The sequence below is a fragment of the Sesamum indicum genome, linkage group LG1 (assembly GCF_026168435.1).
Source record: "Sesamum indicum cultivar Baizhima isolate 11 linkage group LG1, ASM2616843v1, whole genome shotgun sequence".
Classification (NCBI taxonomy): domain Eukaryota; kingdom Viridiplantae; phylum Streptophyta; class Magnoliopsida; order Lamiales; family Pedaliaceae; genus Sesamum; species Sesamum indicum.
Genome location: NC_142657.1, coordinates 10,486,134 through 10,501,561, shown reverse-complemented (window position 1 = coordinate 10,501,561; position 15,428 = coordinate 10,486,134). Strand labels below are relative to the sequence as shown.

The following is a 15,428-nucleotide window of genomic DNA, read 5'->3' as shown; positions in this document are numbered from 1 at the left end:
TTAGATACATCTTTGTGAAATGGTACAAGTGAAATGCGTAATATGGAATCGGTTATTTGTAGTTAGAAAGCCACCTACTATTGTCACTTTAGATATAAATGAAAAATTGTTCAACTTCAATTAATTCATTTGGTCACAATTAAATGAAAATCCCATCTGATTAAACCCTGGTGATTGACATTTCAAAAATAAATATTTTCGGCCAAAATTATATCCAAGCCGCTTTCAATTAAATTATTTTATAAATTAAATGAAGGCAGATTATCTGATCGTGTACAAATTTAGGGAAATGTCCTTGACTCATACACAATATACAGATTGAAACATAAGAGTGTGATATTGAGGTAACATCCTCTAAGAAATTTTAGTGTAATTAGATGGTATGGAAGAGTACCGTACAGAACAATGTTTTGTAATTTTGACAATTTAAACTATGTAACTCAAGCTTTGAAAATTTGATGGTTTCACATATTGCCCGTAAACAAGAGTTTCGGCTACAAGTTGAGAGAAAAATAAGATTTCAAGTTGGATCATACATTCTGAAGGTATCGTATCATGCGTGTGATACAGAGATAATTTCTGAATGTATAATAACTCTAATATTGGGTATATATTATCATCGGGAAAAGCATAATGCAATAGTATTTCACTAATATACAAGTACACGTTCTGAAATGAACATTAGTATATGGTTTAGGGGTAACAAATATGAAAATCACAAATGTGAAAATAAATTAGGATTAAATGCAATTTTCGTCCTCTAACTATAGTCCAATCCCATTTTAGTTCTTTATCTATCTAGGGTTTGAATTTGGTCCTCTATGTAATTAAATTGCTCAATTTTAGTCCTATTTTGATCGAAAAAAACCAAGGCCGCCGAAAATTTACACGTGGCTCCTACGTGGACATTTAAATTGGGGTTGAGATCTCATTGGTTGAGATTTAAATGACTTAGAAATTTTCGAATTTAAAAAAAAAAAATTACATGGCCGCCGTGAAAACACATTCCGCCACTATTTTCTCCTCCGTCACGCCGACCCACGGTCGCGAACTGGTACCGTTAGATTCGCCTGCTCATTGCGGTTCTAATGGTACTAGTTTCAACAATTTTCATCAACTAGGCGAAAAGATACATCCACTTGAAGCTCTCGATCGTCGTCCGCCGCAAAACCATATTCCGCTGCCGTTTTCTCCCCCGTCACGCCAACTCATAGTCGCGGACTGGTACCGTTGGATTCGCCTGCTCATTGCGGTTCTGATGCTACTTGTTTCACCAATTTTTATCAACTAGGCGACAAGATACATCAACTTGAAGCTCTCGATCATCGTCCGCTGCGAAACCACATTCCGCCGCCATTTTCTCCGTCGTCACGCCGACCCACGCTTGTGAACCACCACTATTCGCTTCCTCTCGTCGTTGCGAGTTGTTTGAGACCAGTCCCGTTGTTTTTCATCAACTGTGTGCAAAGATCTTGCAATTTTCATCTTCTCGCCGTCGTTGTCCGTCACGCCGCCGTCCGACGGCCGTTTGCTGATTGTTTGGCCATGTAATTTTTTTTCTTAAATTCAAAATTGCCAAGTCATTTAAATCTCAACCAATGAGATCCCAGCCCCAATTTAAATGTCCACGTAGGAGCCACGTGTAAATTTTTTACGGCCTTGGTTTTTTTCCGGCCAAAATAGGACTAAAATTGAGCAATTTAATTACATAGAGAACCAATTCAAACCCTAGATAGATAAAGGACTAAAATGGGATTGGACTATAGTTAGAGGACGAAAATTGGATTTAATTCAATAAATTAATATATTTAAAATGCAACGTCAATGGGCATTCAAATACGGAAGTAAGGTTATGGGTATGGTTAAAAATATGTCTAAGTTCTTTTACTTACTACATTATACACACCAACGAGTTTTGAAATGATCATTTGGTCGCTACTAGGCGAAGTTAAGCATAAATAAACCATAGGATGTAGTGTTATTTCGGCAAACAAAATAAGTGTAGCATGAAATTATATGAACACGACCATGTTAAAATAGTTATAAAGGGTAAAGATTCAACTATTCGATTCATAGAGATTGAGAAGCTCTCATGCAACAATTGGAATCACATGCAAGTCATCATAGCTCTAACTTATAGAATTAGGAGGACAAGAATGATGACAATGCCACAATCCTCATTAAACGATAAGACATCATCTTGTGTTCCAAGGCCTCTTTAGTAAAAGGCTTTTGTCGATACTCATTCAAATTTTTTCTTTGGTGTTTAAACGATTCAACGGGGTGAGGATTATTTTCTTTGCCCAACTTTATATTGGTGGATCAATCCATTGGAACACATCACAATAACTCCATTAATGAATGAAACAAGAATTTGCACATGTTATACAATGTCTGTATATGTTGCTAATATAGAGAAACCCTGATGATAACATCATAAACTTAAGGACACATACGAGGTCACCAACGCAGCCGCAGAATCGTCGGTCGGATTAGAATTTGTACAAGATGTTCGAACGACAACCTCTAGGCCATATAAGCATATATGCACAACAACAGAATTTGTTGTGGATGAATATTCCATCTAATTTGTACGATATGAGCAACTAGAATGAGACTGTGATGGATTCTGCACAAAACGATTCATCTAACCAAAATATGAAGGAAAAGAAACTTTAATATTTATAGTAATAATATGACAACCATTCATTTCATAGCAAATTTTTCCAATAAAACATAAATTTATGATTTTTTTAATGGGATGAAGGCTTTTTTGGCTGCAGCAGTGCATAATTAAAATATGTAAAAAAGAAATATTTTTATAACACACAGAAATCTTGAAGAATATGGTAAACGACTGGTACAGAAAAACTTAGGCAGAAAGAGGGTTGCTATACACCATAACACTACCTTGTATATAACTTAAAAAATAATTGCAAAACTAAATTATGACAAGAATCAGATAAGCAATCGAAGAAAGATTTTATTTAAACATACAAGTGATTCATTGTAGAAACTATCATCAAATGCAATATATAATGAATACGGTTCAAGATGCACAGTAGGTCGAGCTCGGCTAACCCAACCCTGGACCGAATTGAACCAATAAAAAATGAATTGGTTCGTCCTAAGCCTACTTAGGACCGGGCCGGCCCTAGGACTCAATACTTGGGACCAACCCAGCCCAGTAGCCGGGACCACCTGGTCTTGAGCCGAGCCTGTTGGGCTTTTTTTTAAGTTCATTATATATTCTTAACTATTATTTTTCTATATATACATTTTTTTATGTGATTTAATTATTATTTATTGGGGAATGATACTCCAGCAATACCTGCAACTAGGAGATACAACAAGATGCCAACTATTTCACAAGTTTTGGACAAGATGAAAGAAAGACAAAAGAGAAGACAACAAGAGTAGTTTAGACTGCATCTTTATCTTGTAAATGGTCTTTTTTTTTGGGGGTAAATGGCATGTTCCTTTTGTAAATGTGAAAAAATTTGTCTGTAAAATGGCACTCAATGTTCCTTTTGTAATGTGGTAGTAAAAACAATGTCAAGTTTCAATCCTTTATAATGGAATCCAATTTTATATTTTTGTAAATTTTGTTTAGTGTTGGTGTTTATTTTTTCTGTACATTGTGAGCTTCTATTTCTGAAATTTAAGTATGAGGAATCCAGTCACAAAAATGCCAAAAAAGTTAAAATACTTAAACATTAGAGTTTTACACGCTTAGTTTACATTGTCTTTATTTTAACAACAAAACTAACACTAAAACAAAAAGAACACTGCTAACACCAATCCAAAAACTAACATTTCTACCAAATGTTTCTTCTTTGACATTAACACCACTAGATCCACCAGTCTGCAAGTTTGACACTACTTCTTCACCATCGTCCGAAGCGCACTATTCATCAAAGCTACGGAAAAATTCTTCGCCACTGTGCACTTCAGCATGAAATTTTAGAGGAAACCCACTAGGTACCCATGTAGCTCTTTCGGGCTCCAACCAACGAAAAAATCTACAAACTTGATATCTGCAATAATAATATAACTTACCTTTCGGGGGTTTTGTTTGTGACTCCACTACTCTAATTTCGACCTTCAAATTGCACACACATAAAAACGTAGTTGGAAATATCAGATCTAGTGATTGTGTGTTTTGTCTTGATTTGTTTTTTCGAAATGAGGAAGATGACCTTGACATTTTCTCTGCTTTTGGAGAAAAAACGTGAGAAACAAGTGGAAGAAGGAGAAATTGCAATAACATATGAGCAAGCTGCTGCTCTTTTATTTGGGGAAACATGTAGGGGGATAATTTGCTCTTTACACTAACACAGGGGGGTTAATCTCTTTTATTTGATGGAGGGGCAGAATTATAAAAAAAAAAAAACAACATAAATATGGTCCCCCAGCCGCAACATTGGCTCGTGCGCCACACCTTGGACTCGTAGGGGTCCAATTGCTACAACAAAATTTTTACAGGGGGATAATTTGGTATTTTTTATATCACAAGAGGGTATCATGCACATTACCCATATCACAGGGGGGTGATCTGCATTTTTTTCTAATTTTTAGGGATAATTATATTTATACTTTTTAATCTATGGTCTATTTATACAAATCAATCGCCATTATTTGGGTAATTACAAAAAACACCCCTGGCAACCAATAAGTAGGTATAGTTTGTGTAGTGATGTTGATATTATCAAGGGGTGTATGCATAATTTTTCAAGAAGTAAGGGTAGTTTGTGTAAACGATATTAATATTTTTAGTAGGTCTATATGTAATTTTTTAGAAGATAGGAGTGATTTGTGTAAATAGATCATAAATTAGGAAGTGCAAATGTAACTATCTCAATTTTTTATATTGTTTGGCCCAATTTTCCAAATCACTTTTAAAATTAAATTATACCAAAACCATATGATATGGAGTTAATTTTTTAATTTAATTATAATATGCAATTATATAATCAATTATTAAAATCATGAATTTATGCATTATAATTAATTTTTTAAAATTAATTATCTCATAATCAATTATGTAACCGTGGATGCAAACTGGATTTCAAAAAAATAAACGATTACATACGAAATAACTCGTAAGTAGTTTAAGCACAATCAAGTTACAAATTACAATGAATTGTGAGGTTAACTTGTCCACATCATAGGTCAGGGTCCAAACATATGTAATACTGAAAACTATTATTATATAATTACTGTTATTATAAGATTAAAATAATAAAACTAAAAGAGAAAGAAACCACTTATGCCAATAATTTATGTTGCCAAAGTAAATTAAAGGATAAATTACGCTATATTTTCTGAAATTTGGTATTATTATAAATATTTTTTTTTGTTATTTAAAAAATTATAAATATTATTTATTAATTTTAGAGCCTGTTAAACAACGAGCCAATTTCATTACTTTCAGTTAGATTTTCATCAATTTTTGTAATGAATTGATCAAAATGTCATTTTATAATATGAATTATATTTTTATATATTTTCATAGAATTTTGTAAAATATTTCTATGAACTAATATGCTCTATGGATTATTTACTTTAAACCCATCGTAAGATATCTTTTACGTTTCCCTAAAAAAAAAAAATTTTTAGGAGATATTTATAATTTTCAGAAAGAGTATTTAGAATTATATCAAATTTAAGACTAAATAGCTATAATTTACCTTAAATTAAATAATTATCTGCAGGGTGATATAGGACAAGTGCATTAAATTGAATTGATTATAGTGAAACTAAAGATTTCTGAAGAAAATATTCATTTCATGATTAAAGGTATTCATTAATATGTTTTAGTTCATGTATATAAGTTGTTAGTTTAGCAATAAGCATGGTAGAGGGAAAAATGCAAGCAATCCCCTTGTGATATCGCAAATAAGCAAACTATTCTCTTATGAAAAATTAAATAGCGATTTACCTTCCTATATTTTTTAAAATACAACAATTTACCTCCCTATATTTTTTAAAATGAAGCAATTTACCTCCAAGTACAAGGGGTTGACTTGCTATATCTTCTTCATAGAGAGATAATGTGCTCATTTTCAATATCACAGGGGAGTAAAATGCATACACCACCCAAACGTATCGGGTCATTTGCATTTTGCCCCCTGACTTTTTTTTTAATACTTTTCCATTTTAATCTTTTAATTTTGTTGTATTTTATATTTTTTTGGAGAATAATGATGGAATATTTCGTCCATGTGTGGTACACGCGCCTAAAGATCATTTTGGATTAGGTAAAATTGTGAAGGTTTAAATGCAAATAGCCCTCAACGTTTGGCGTCATTTGCACTTTGTCCTCCAATCTTTTAATAAAAATAAAATAAATAGAAAAAATGAAAAAAATCAATACATAATTTGCAGATAAATAACTTCACATTACAAGATAAAATCAAATAGAAAAACTATGAACTTTCTGCAATCTCAGGTGTTCGTGAAACCCTTAAACCGAACAAGAAAATTTTAATATTTCAACACAAACATAAAATCAATAGAACATTATAGAGATTGAAAAAAAAAATAGCTGAGAAAATAAGAAAAACTCAGTGAACCAAATGAGGAGATCGAACTTCAACAACTCAAAAATCACGGAAGAGTGTGACTTTACAACAAAATCAAATACACTACTATTGTATAAAAAGAGAAAAAATCAAACCAAAAAAATAAAGAAAAAAAAAATCATGTATCTATATTGGCACTACCATCAAACATATGTGTGTATTTTACCCATTAAAGAATAGATAATCACACCAGTAGTACAATTTTATAATAGATAAGTACACTATAAGATATAAACACGTATCCCATATTGATTGCAAATGAAGAGTTTAAGAAACTTGTATGCCTCAAAGCCTCTTTATTCTAATGATGTGTCCTTTCAGAATAAATTCATAAAGTTCATACTAAACTAGAAAATACATCACACAACAAATTATCGATCGCGTACTATGCTGCATGACCACAATAAAAAGCCACAAAAAAAATTAAAAAAAATTCAACAAGGCAATAGTCATATCATTATTACTAGAGGAAGAATAGAAGGGCTAAACTGAAATAAACCCATTGCAACTATCCCAAAATTAAAATAATACCTATAATATATGTGTATATATATATATAATGTAGTTGTGATTTTAGAGAAAGGATGAAACGTGAATTTTACGTACGACACAATTGCATATCAGGTGGAAACACAGTTTACGAATGGGTTTCTTGGTATGTGTGAAGGATCAAATCAATGAATAGTCCTCCTTCTAAAAAATTATCTTTTTGGTATTTACAGTGATGTTGAAATTTTTGTAGTACGATAGGATGTATGTATTTATTATATGAATTATATATAGAAATTACTTTTTTGCCCTTATAATTGAATGTGTATTAACAATATATACATCGATATATAAAGTTGGATCCCAAATTTTACAATAGTGACATTTTCTATCTCATCATCAAGATAGTATTAATTAGTAGAATCACATTAATCTCCTTTTTCTTAGTAAGATATTTAATCCATGTGATTATATAATGCACTTAATTACCTATTGACTAATTGCATGTAATTAGGTATTTGTCCCTTTTAATCCATTGAATGTAAATACAAGTAGATTTATTCCCCAAGGAAAAAAAGTCAAGACTCTAATTCTCACAACTTTATTTTCTACACATAACATTATTATTTCTATTTTTTTATTTAAAAAACTAAAATTAAAGAAATTAAAACAGCATACCTATTTTATTTTTTTGGAATAAATGTTTGTTCTTCATAAAGCAAGTCTATCTTTATAATCTATTAGGGAAAAATGCAAGCAACCCCCTTGGCATATCGTAAACGAGCAAATTACCCCTTTATGAAAAAATAAATAGCGTTTTATCTCCTTGTATTTTTTAAAATAGAACAATTTACCCCCCTATGATTTTTAAAATGAAGCAATTTACTTCCCTGTATAAAGATAGTTGGCGTATATTGATTGTCAATTATTGATATTCATGATGCAATTATAACTGATTTTTCCAAAAAAAAAATCAAAAAATCATTGAACAGTTACACCGTCGTTCCCTGAAATTTTGTGTAATAGTAGTTTAAAAAATTAAATTTAGTATCCCTGATTTATTCCCGTCTAACAAAGAGATCCATTCGTTAGTCAAAATTCACTGAATTTGTGAATATTAGCAAAATAAATAAAAATAAATCCATATTTTTTACTGACTGGCTTATTAATGACTTATTGCAATTCAAATGAATTTTTTTTTGTGACCAAACTATCTTTCCACGCACTAATGAATGTGATAAGGTAAACCTTCACCTTTATAAAGATAAGTTGATAAAAAAAATATTTGTTTGAGAGTAAATATAAATTTTTTTATTAATATTAATAAATCTGATAAAATTGAATTAATAAAAAAATTATTTATTATAAGATAACAAATATTATGAATATTAAATGGAATATTATATTAAAATTTATGGAAGGATGTCAAATCAATTGAATTATTGAACTACGAGGTGATGGAATTTTGTAAGAATAGACAAAACTTGGGGCCTTACATCGGTGGGAATGATTCTCATTAAATGCAATACTTCTAATAATTGACTTTAGTAGCAGCACACCACTTCTCAAATTTTCCCCCCGTTGTGTTCTGTCACCAACTCACCTCTCCGCCAATTCCTCCTGCTTTCCTGTTTCACTCAAATCTCACATACCCACATGTGTGCGTGTGTGTACACCCCTGTATATATATATATGTGTGTGTGGGGGTGCGTGTGTCCTATACATACACATAACAAAAGAAACGACAGGGGGAGAGACAGAGAGAGGGGTCTGCTCAAGTTCTGATACTTTTCTTGAGCATTCAAAAGCCTCCCCTTTTTCATTTAACTAATAAAAATTCTTTCTTTATAGCGAAGCCATGCAAAGCTAAAGAGGGAAAAAGGGTTCTTTTTTCTTTTCAGTTCTTGATTCTGTGCGGTTGGTTGGTGGGAGAAAGAAACCGAGATGAAGAAGGAAGATCAAGGGAGGTCTCTGTTTGGGATATCTTTGACTGATAGGCCCACTTGGCAGCAGTTCCTCATCTGTTCTTCTGGTTTCTTCTTCGGCTATCTTGTCAATGGAATTTGCGAGGTATATCCATCTGTATATCATCAGCCCTGTTCATGTTTGTGGGATTTTCTTTTTCTTTCTTCGTGTTAATTCTTTTGTTGGTTTTAATTTTTGGGTTTACTTTTGTAGATTTGATTCTTGGCCTGTTCTTTTTGTTTCTTGTTCTAGGATGGGCTGTTTTGTTTCTGAGTGTTAGATGATAAAGGTTCGGTATTAGATTGGTCTGTGTTAGGCTTGGAATTCAGTTATTTCTTCTTGATTTTACTGTTTTTTGCAATAATTTCCCACTTTTGGCTTTGATTGCAAGAATCATGATTTCTTGCTTGTACACTTTTCTTTATCCCTTAATGTGGTTACTTTTCCATTGACTTTTTGGCATGAGGATTAGATCTGATTCAAATTTTGCCTATTTTAAGTTATGAACCTGTAGAAGTTGACTAACAGTATGAATGAATTTCAATGTTTCTGAATGCAGGAGTATGTGTACAATCGCCTACAATTCAGGTCTGTTCATCTCCTCCTAATTTGAATTGTTTAATTCTGAGTTAATTGCTTTAACCTGTTCTAGTTGTCGGCTTTGAATTGAACTGAAAATTCAGTTGTGGTACAAATTTTGCAGCTACGGGTGGTACTTTACCTTTGTGCAAGGATTTGTATATTTAGTGTTGATATACTTGCAAGGCTTCACCACCAAGCAAATGGTGAACCCATGGAAAACGTACGTGAAGCTCTCTGCGGTGCTAATGGGCTCTCATGGATTGACGAAGGGCTCCTTAGCTTATCTTAATTATCCGGCACAGATCATGTTTAAGTCGACAAAGGTATACCACTATACCTCATTATAGACTTTGATCCGATGTTCGTTTGTCGACATGTTTGATTTCTGTGGGATATGATAGACCAATTCAACTTTCGTGTTTTGGCAATTTAATTAGTGCTGTATTGAGTGATTAACTTTTATTTTCAATTTTTGAGACCTTTGATTTTGTACCGGGTTGTGTTGATTGTTTCTTGCAAGTTGCAATAAGATCTGGTCTGTGTATAAGATGCCAACTTTTGTTAATATTTTAAAGGCTTAACTACATTGACTGCTGCACTGAGTATACTCCTTTTTGAAATTATAAAAACCTCCCCTTGTAACGTGTGGATATCATCTTACTGCGTTTATGAATGGGTGACACTTTAAAATTTTGATGAGATGTTAATTTCTTATTTCCACAAATATAGGGGTGTATTTTTACTATATCTCATCCTAAGTAGAACTTCGAAAGGAGGTAATTATAATAAAGTTCTTATCCCCCAAATTTCATTCTTGATTTGGTCGGTGGACGGCAGGTACTGCCTGTGATGGTGATGGGTGCATTTATCCCTGGCTTGAGAAGGAAATACCCCATTCACGAATACGTCTCCGCAATTCTTCTCGTTATTGGCCTGATTCTTTTCACCTTAGCCGATGCAAACACTTCTCCGAACTTCAGTGTCATTGGTATAGTGATGATTGTGGGTGCTCTAGTCATGGACTCGTTCCTCGGTAACTTGCAGGAAGCAATTTTTACCATGAACCCTGAAACCACTCAGGTACAAGTATTTGCCTGCTGTTGCTTTTGGTCGATACTTGGCTATAACTACGAACTGCAATATCACATCATTTTTCTGTCAATTTACTCGAGTTCAATTCTAACAGATGGAGATGCTATTTTGCTCGACGGTGGTCGGTTTGCCTTTCCTTTTGCCACCCATGATATTGACCGGAGAGTTGTTCAAGGCATGGAATTCGTGTTCTGAGGTAAACGGGCACTGTTTTTTGTTCTTTGTGACTGTGATCTTGTTCCTCTTGCCGCTTTCTTTATTACAAAAAGAAGAAAAGGGGGTGGAGAAAATAAATAGCGATTTACCTCCTTGTATTTTTTAAAATAGAACAATTTACCCCTCTATGATTTTTAAAATGAAGTAATTTACTTCCCTGTATAAGGATAGTTGGCGTATATTGATTGTCAATTATTGATATTCATGATGCAATTATAACTGATTTTTCCAAAAAAAAAATCAAAAAATCATTGAACAGTTACACCGTCGTTCCCTGAAATTTTGTGTAATAGTAGTTTAAAAAATTAAATTTAGTATCCCTGATTTATTCCCGTCTAACAAAGAGATCCATTCGTTAGTCAAAATTCACTGAATTTGTGAATATTAGCAAAATAAATAAAAATAAATCCATATTTTTTACTGACTGGCTTATTAATGACTTATTGCAATTCAAATGAATTTTTTTTTGTGACCAAACTATCTTTCCACGCACTAATGAATGTGATAAGGTAAACCTTCACCTTTATAAAGATAAGTTGATAAAAAAAATATTTGTTTGAGAGTAAATATAAATTTTTTTATTAATATTAATAAATCTGATAAAATTGAATTAATAAAAAAATTATTTATTATAAGATAACAAATATTATGAATATTAAATGGAATATTATATTAAAATTTATGGAAGGATGTCAAATCAATTGAATTATTGAACTACGAGGTGATGGAATTTTGTAAGAATAGACAAAACTTGGGGCCTTACATCGGTGGGAATGATTCTCATTAAATGCAATACTTCTAATAATTGACTTTAGTAGCAGCACACCACTTCTCAAATTTTCCCCCCGTTGTGTTCTGTCACCAACTCACCTCTCCGCCAATTCCTCCTGCTTTCCTGTTTCACTCAAATCTCACATACCCACATGTGTGCGTGTGTGTACACCCCTGTATATATATATATGTGTGTGTGTGGGTGCGTGTGTCCTATACATACACATAACAAAAGAAACGACAGGGGGAGAGACAGAGAGAGGGGTCTGCTCAAGTTCTGATACTTTTCTTGAGCATTTAATATCCAGTTGTCATTTACTTTACTATGGACTCTGTCAACTAATTATTTTGTAAACCTTTGACTGAATTAGAAAATGTTTATGATCCAGCTGTTGTACGACCTGCTCTCCTTGCATACTACATGTTGATGGATAGTTAATCTATTCTAGTTTATAAGACGATCACAGATTTGGCTTCTTGCCAGTTGGTCTTGAATTATATCTTTGCTTTTGCTTTGCAGCATCCTTATGTTTACGGTGTGCTAGTCTTTGAAGCAATGGCTACGTTTGTCGGTCAAGTCTCCGTTCTATCACTCATTGCCATTTTCGGGGCTGCCACCACCGCTATGGTAATTGAATTTCGTATCTTTTCATGCTTTCTAAGTATTCTTCGAAATGATTCAATGCAAATCATTGATCGCATTAACTTCAGACAACATGTTAAACTCTTAACTCAGACCACCTTTCAACCGGATGCAAACCGATGTAACGGTAGTAAAAATAACATTTACCATAATTGGTTGGGTCCGACCGAACAAATGTTCTGGCCAAGAATTTTCCATCAGCACAGACGGTCTTTAACTTAAGTGCATTTCTGCTAAACTTCGTTCTGCAGATCACAACTGCAAGAAAGGCGGTAACATTGTTGTTGTCATATTTACTCTTCACCAAGCCCCTCACAGAACAACACGGCTCAGGGCTGCTCCTCATAGCCATGGGAATCATACTGAAACTCGTCCCCGACAGCAAACCTCCTAATCGGGTCACTATTCCCCATTCTACCAGCCGGGAGGAAAAGTCTCGTCCGAAAGAAGCTAGGAAGCGGATGGAAGATGGAGAGAGCGTAGAAAGTGAAGAGAAACAGCCGTTAGTCTAACTCATGAAGTCGATCATTTAGGCGATACATTTAATTGTATTTCGAAATCTTACATTGACTACAAGGTTTAGTAGAATTCCTTGACATTGGATGCCATTTTTTATGTACTTAGGATGGAATTTTGCTTCCTACATCACATGTACAATAGGAATCAGGAATGCCTGAGTACTATAGAAACTGACAATCAGAGTTGATGATGTTCAAATATAGTTTCTTCTGTATGTCTCAGATTTTGTAATAAGATGGAAATAAAATAGATTACAGATATGAGAAAAGCAGATCTGCATAGCATTTCAATGGTGTTTATTTAATAATTTTAACATGTGAAAGTCAATTCAGAATAGGAAAAGGGAAAAGATATTGCAAATGTGTAAATTACATCCTATGAAGAAAAAGAATTAGCAATTTACTCTATGTTTTTTAAAATGCAGTAATTTATCTCTCTATGTTTTTTAAAATTAAGCAATTTACCTTCTCAGATAGAGAACAAATTGCTTCATTTAAAAAAAACATAGAGAAAGTCAATTGCTATTTATTTTTCATAGAGGAGTAATTTGCTCATTTACAATATCACAGGAGGTAAATTGCATTAAACCCGAATAGAAAATATACCTCAAAACAAGACTACAAGTTGTGTCTATGCACATGTCATGTTTTATTCTTTTTAAGGAGAAATTTTAATTTATATCCGATCAGATTGAACGCAAATGAATCATGCGATAAATATAATATAATCACATAATTTTTAAAAAAATTTAAATCACATTAGAAGTGTAATCCTGATACAAACATTTTTCATAAAAAAAGAAAAGTATAATTATATTGATTATATAAATATTAAATGACCAACTTCCTTTTGAATAAAAATTTTATCTTTGGAATTTACCGTAGAATGTGGTAAGAAATGATGTTTTGGCTTATGTTGTAAGATTAATTTCCATAAATTCATGTTTTTGGTTTTAATTTTCACAGAAGTGTACTTAAAAAGAAAACCACCTTCTTGAAAAATTGATTTACTTATTCTTCCTCCAAACAAATACTATATGAGTTAAACGGATTTTAAAATTATACTTGCGCTCCTTTTCAGAATTCCGATGCCCTGATAATATTTTTATATTTTTAAAGGACTAAATATTAATATATAAAGGCAATCGTGTGTCGTTGTAAAGAATTATTCTCAAATTATTGTCATTGAACTTAATGTAGCCGTTGATAAATAAATAAATAAATAAAACTAGCCGCATCATTAATAATTATACAAAATGTTGAATGAGACGTAAAATTAAAAATTTATATACATTTTTTGATGATGCTAGTATTTTTCTTCAAAACATTAATGAAAAATGTACGGTTGTAAATAAAATTATTGAAGAAGGTGATTTTTTCAGAATTATTCCTACCAGAAAAACTACAAAAATCATCATCTTTATATACTATATAAAATAAAATAAAACAAATCCCGTTTTTACTCACAAATAACAATTAATGATATTATGATACTAATTTTGTAACTTACCAAAAATATTCTTATTTATTTTAAACTATCCCTACTCAAATTCTGGGAAATGAAATTAGAATCAATTATTGGATGAGAATTTTACTCAACTTTAAAGACATAATTTGTATGGTATAATTCACACATGATAGTATGGAATTCGAGATAGTCATCATTGTGTATTTTATTTTTAAATTAATTACATTTTATCATTCGAACTATGACTGTTTTGATATTTTGACATTTAAACTTCTTTTTTTTTCCCTGTTTGTGTCAACTTATCATCTCAACTTAAAACTTTGCACTATGTCATTTATAACTGTTTTTCCACCAAGATTTTTGATCGAAAAAACAGCATATGTAGTGCACATAAGATATTTAAATGTTATGTGATGTGATATCCTTTACATACGCACCACATGTGATGATTTTCTAGCAGAAAAATCAACAAAAGACGGTCATATATAGAAAAATGTAAATTTCGCAAAGTTGAGATGGTAAGTTGACACAAAAAAATAAGTTTATATGCCAAAGTATGAAAATGGACATAATTCTGATGATAAAATACAAATTCTCCTTTATTTTTTGATTATTTTTTATATTATTGTACCACATAGAGAAGTAATCATTAGTAATATATTTTGACATTGCATGAAAGATTTGAAGCATAATCAGTACTTTCAAGAATTGGACTTATCAAGATATCAAGTTATAAATAAATGTATTGTTGGTATATATGTAGTTTGGTGAAACAATGATTCATGTTGAATTTGATTTCAAATTGAAACCCATAATTTGTAGGAGAATTGAAACTCTCTATGGCTTTCTATAATTCTTTTAAAGATTTAAGCTATTAAGTTTTTATTACAAGCTTCTGAGTGTTTGATAGTGGTATTTTTAGTTATAGTGTTCAAATCGAAAGAACTGCAACCGTCTCATCTTGGGATAAATTACGTTGAATTCGGTGCACTATTGAACGGGACGTAAATTTTCTTCAAGGCAAGCTGTAGTTCTGTAATTGGGTTAAAATAACGACTTCAATTAGACTGAGAATTGTTACGATACAATTCTCGTTGTAA

General features: G+C 32.1%; 1 protein-coding gene across 1 annotated transcript; it reads left to right on the top strand.

Annotated features, from left to right (window-relative positions):
• The first annotated feature begins 8,595 nt into the window (after positions 1 to 8,595).
• Positions 8,596 to 13,075, top strand: LOC105157384 (UDP-galactose/UDP-glucose transporter 2). The gene is made up of 7 exons (XM_011073799.3): positions 8,596 to 9,143; positions 9,598 to 9,626; positions 9,742 to 9,943; positions 10,458 to 10,700; positions 10,807 to 10,908; positions 12,220 to 12,327; positions 12,594 to 13,075. The coding sequence occupies exons 1-7, from the start codon at positions 9,018 to 9,020 to the stop codon at positions 12,852 to 12,854; spliced, it is 1,071 nt and encodes a 356-aa protein (XP_011072101.2). The 5' UTR covers positions 8,596 to 9,017; the 3' UTR covers positions 12,855 to 13,075.
• The last annotated feature ends 2,353 nt before the right edge of the window (positions 13,076 to 15,428 follow it).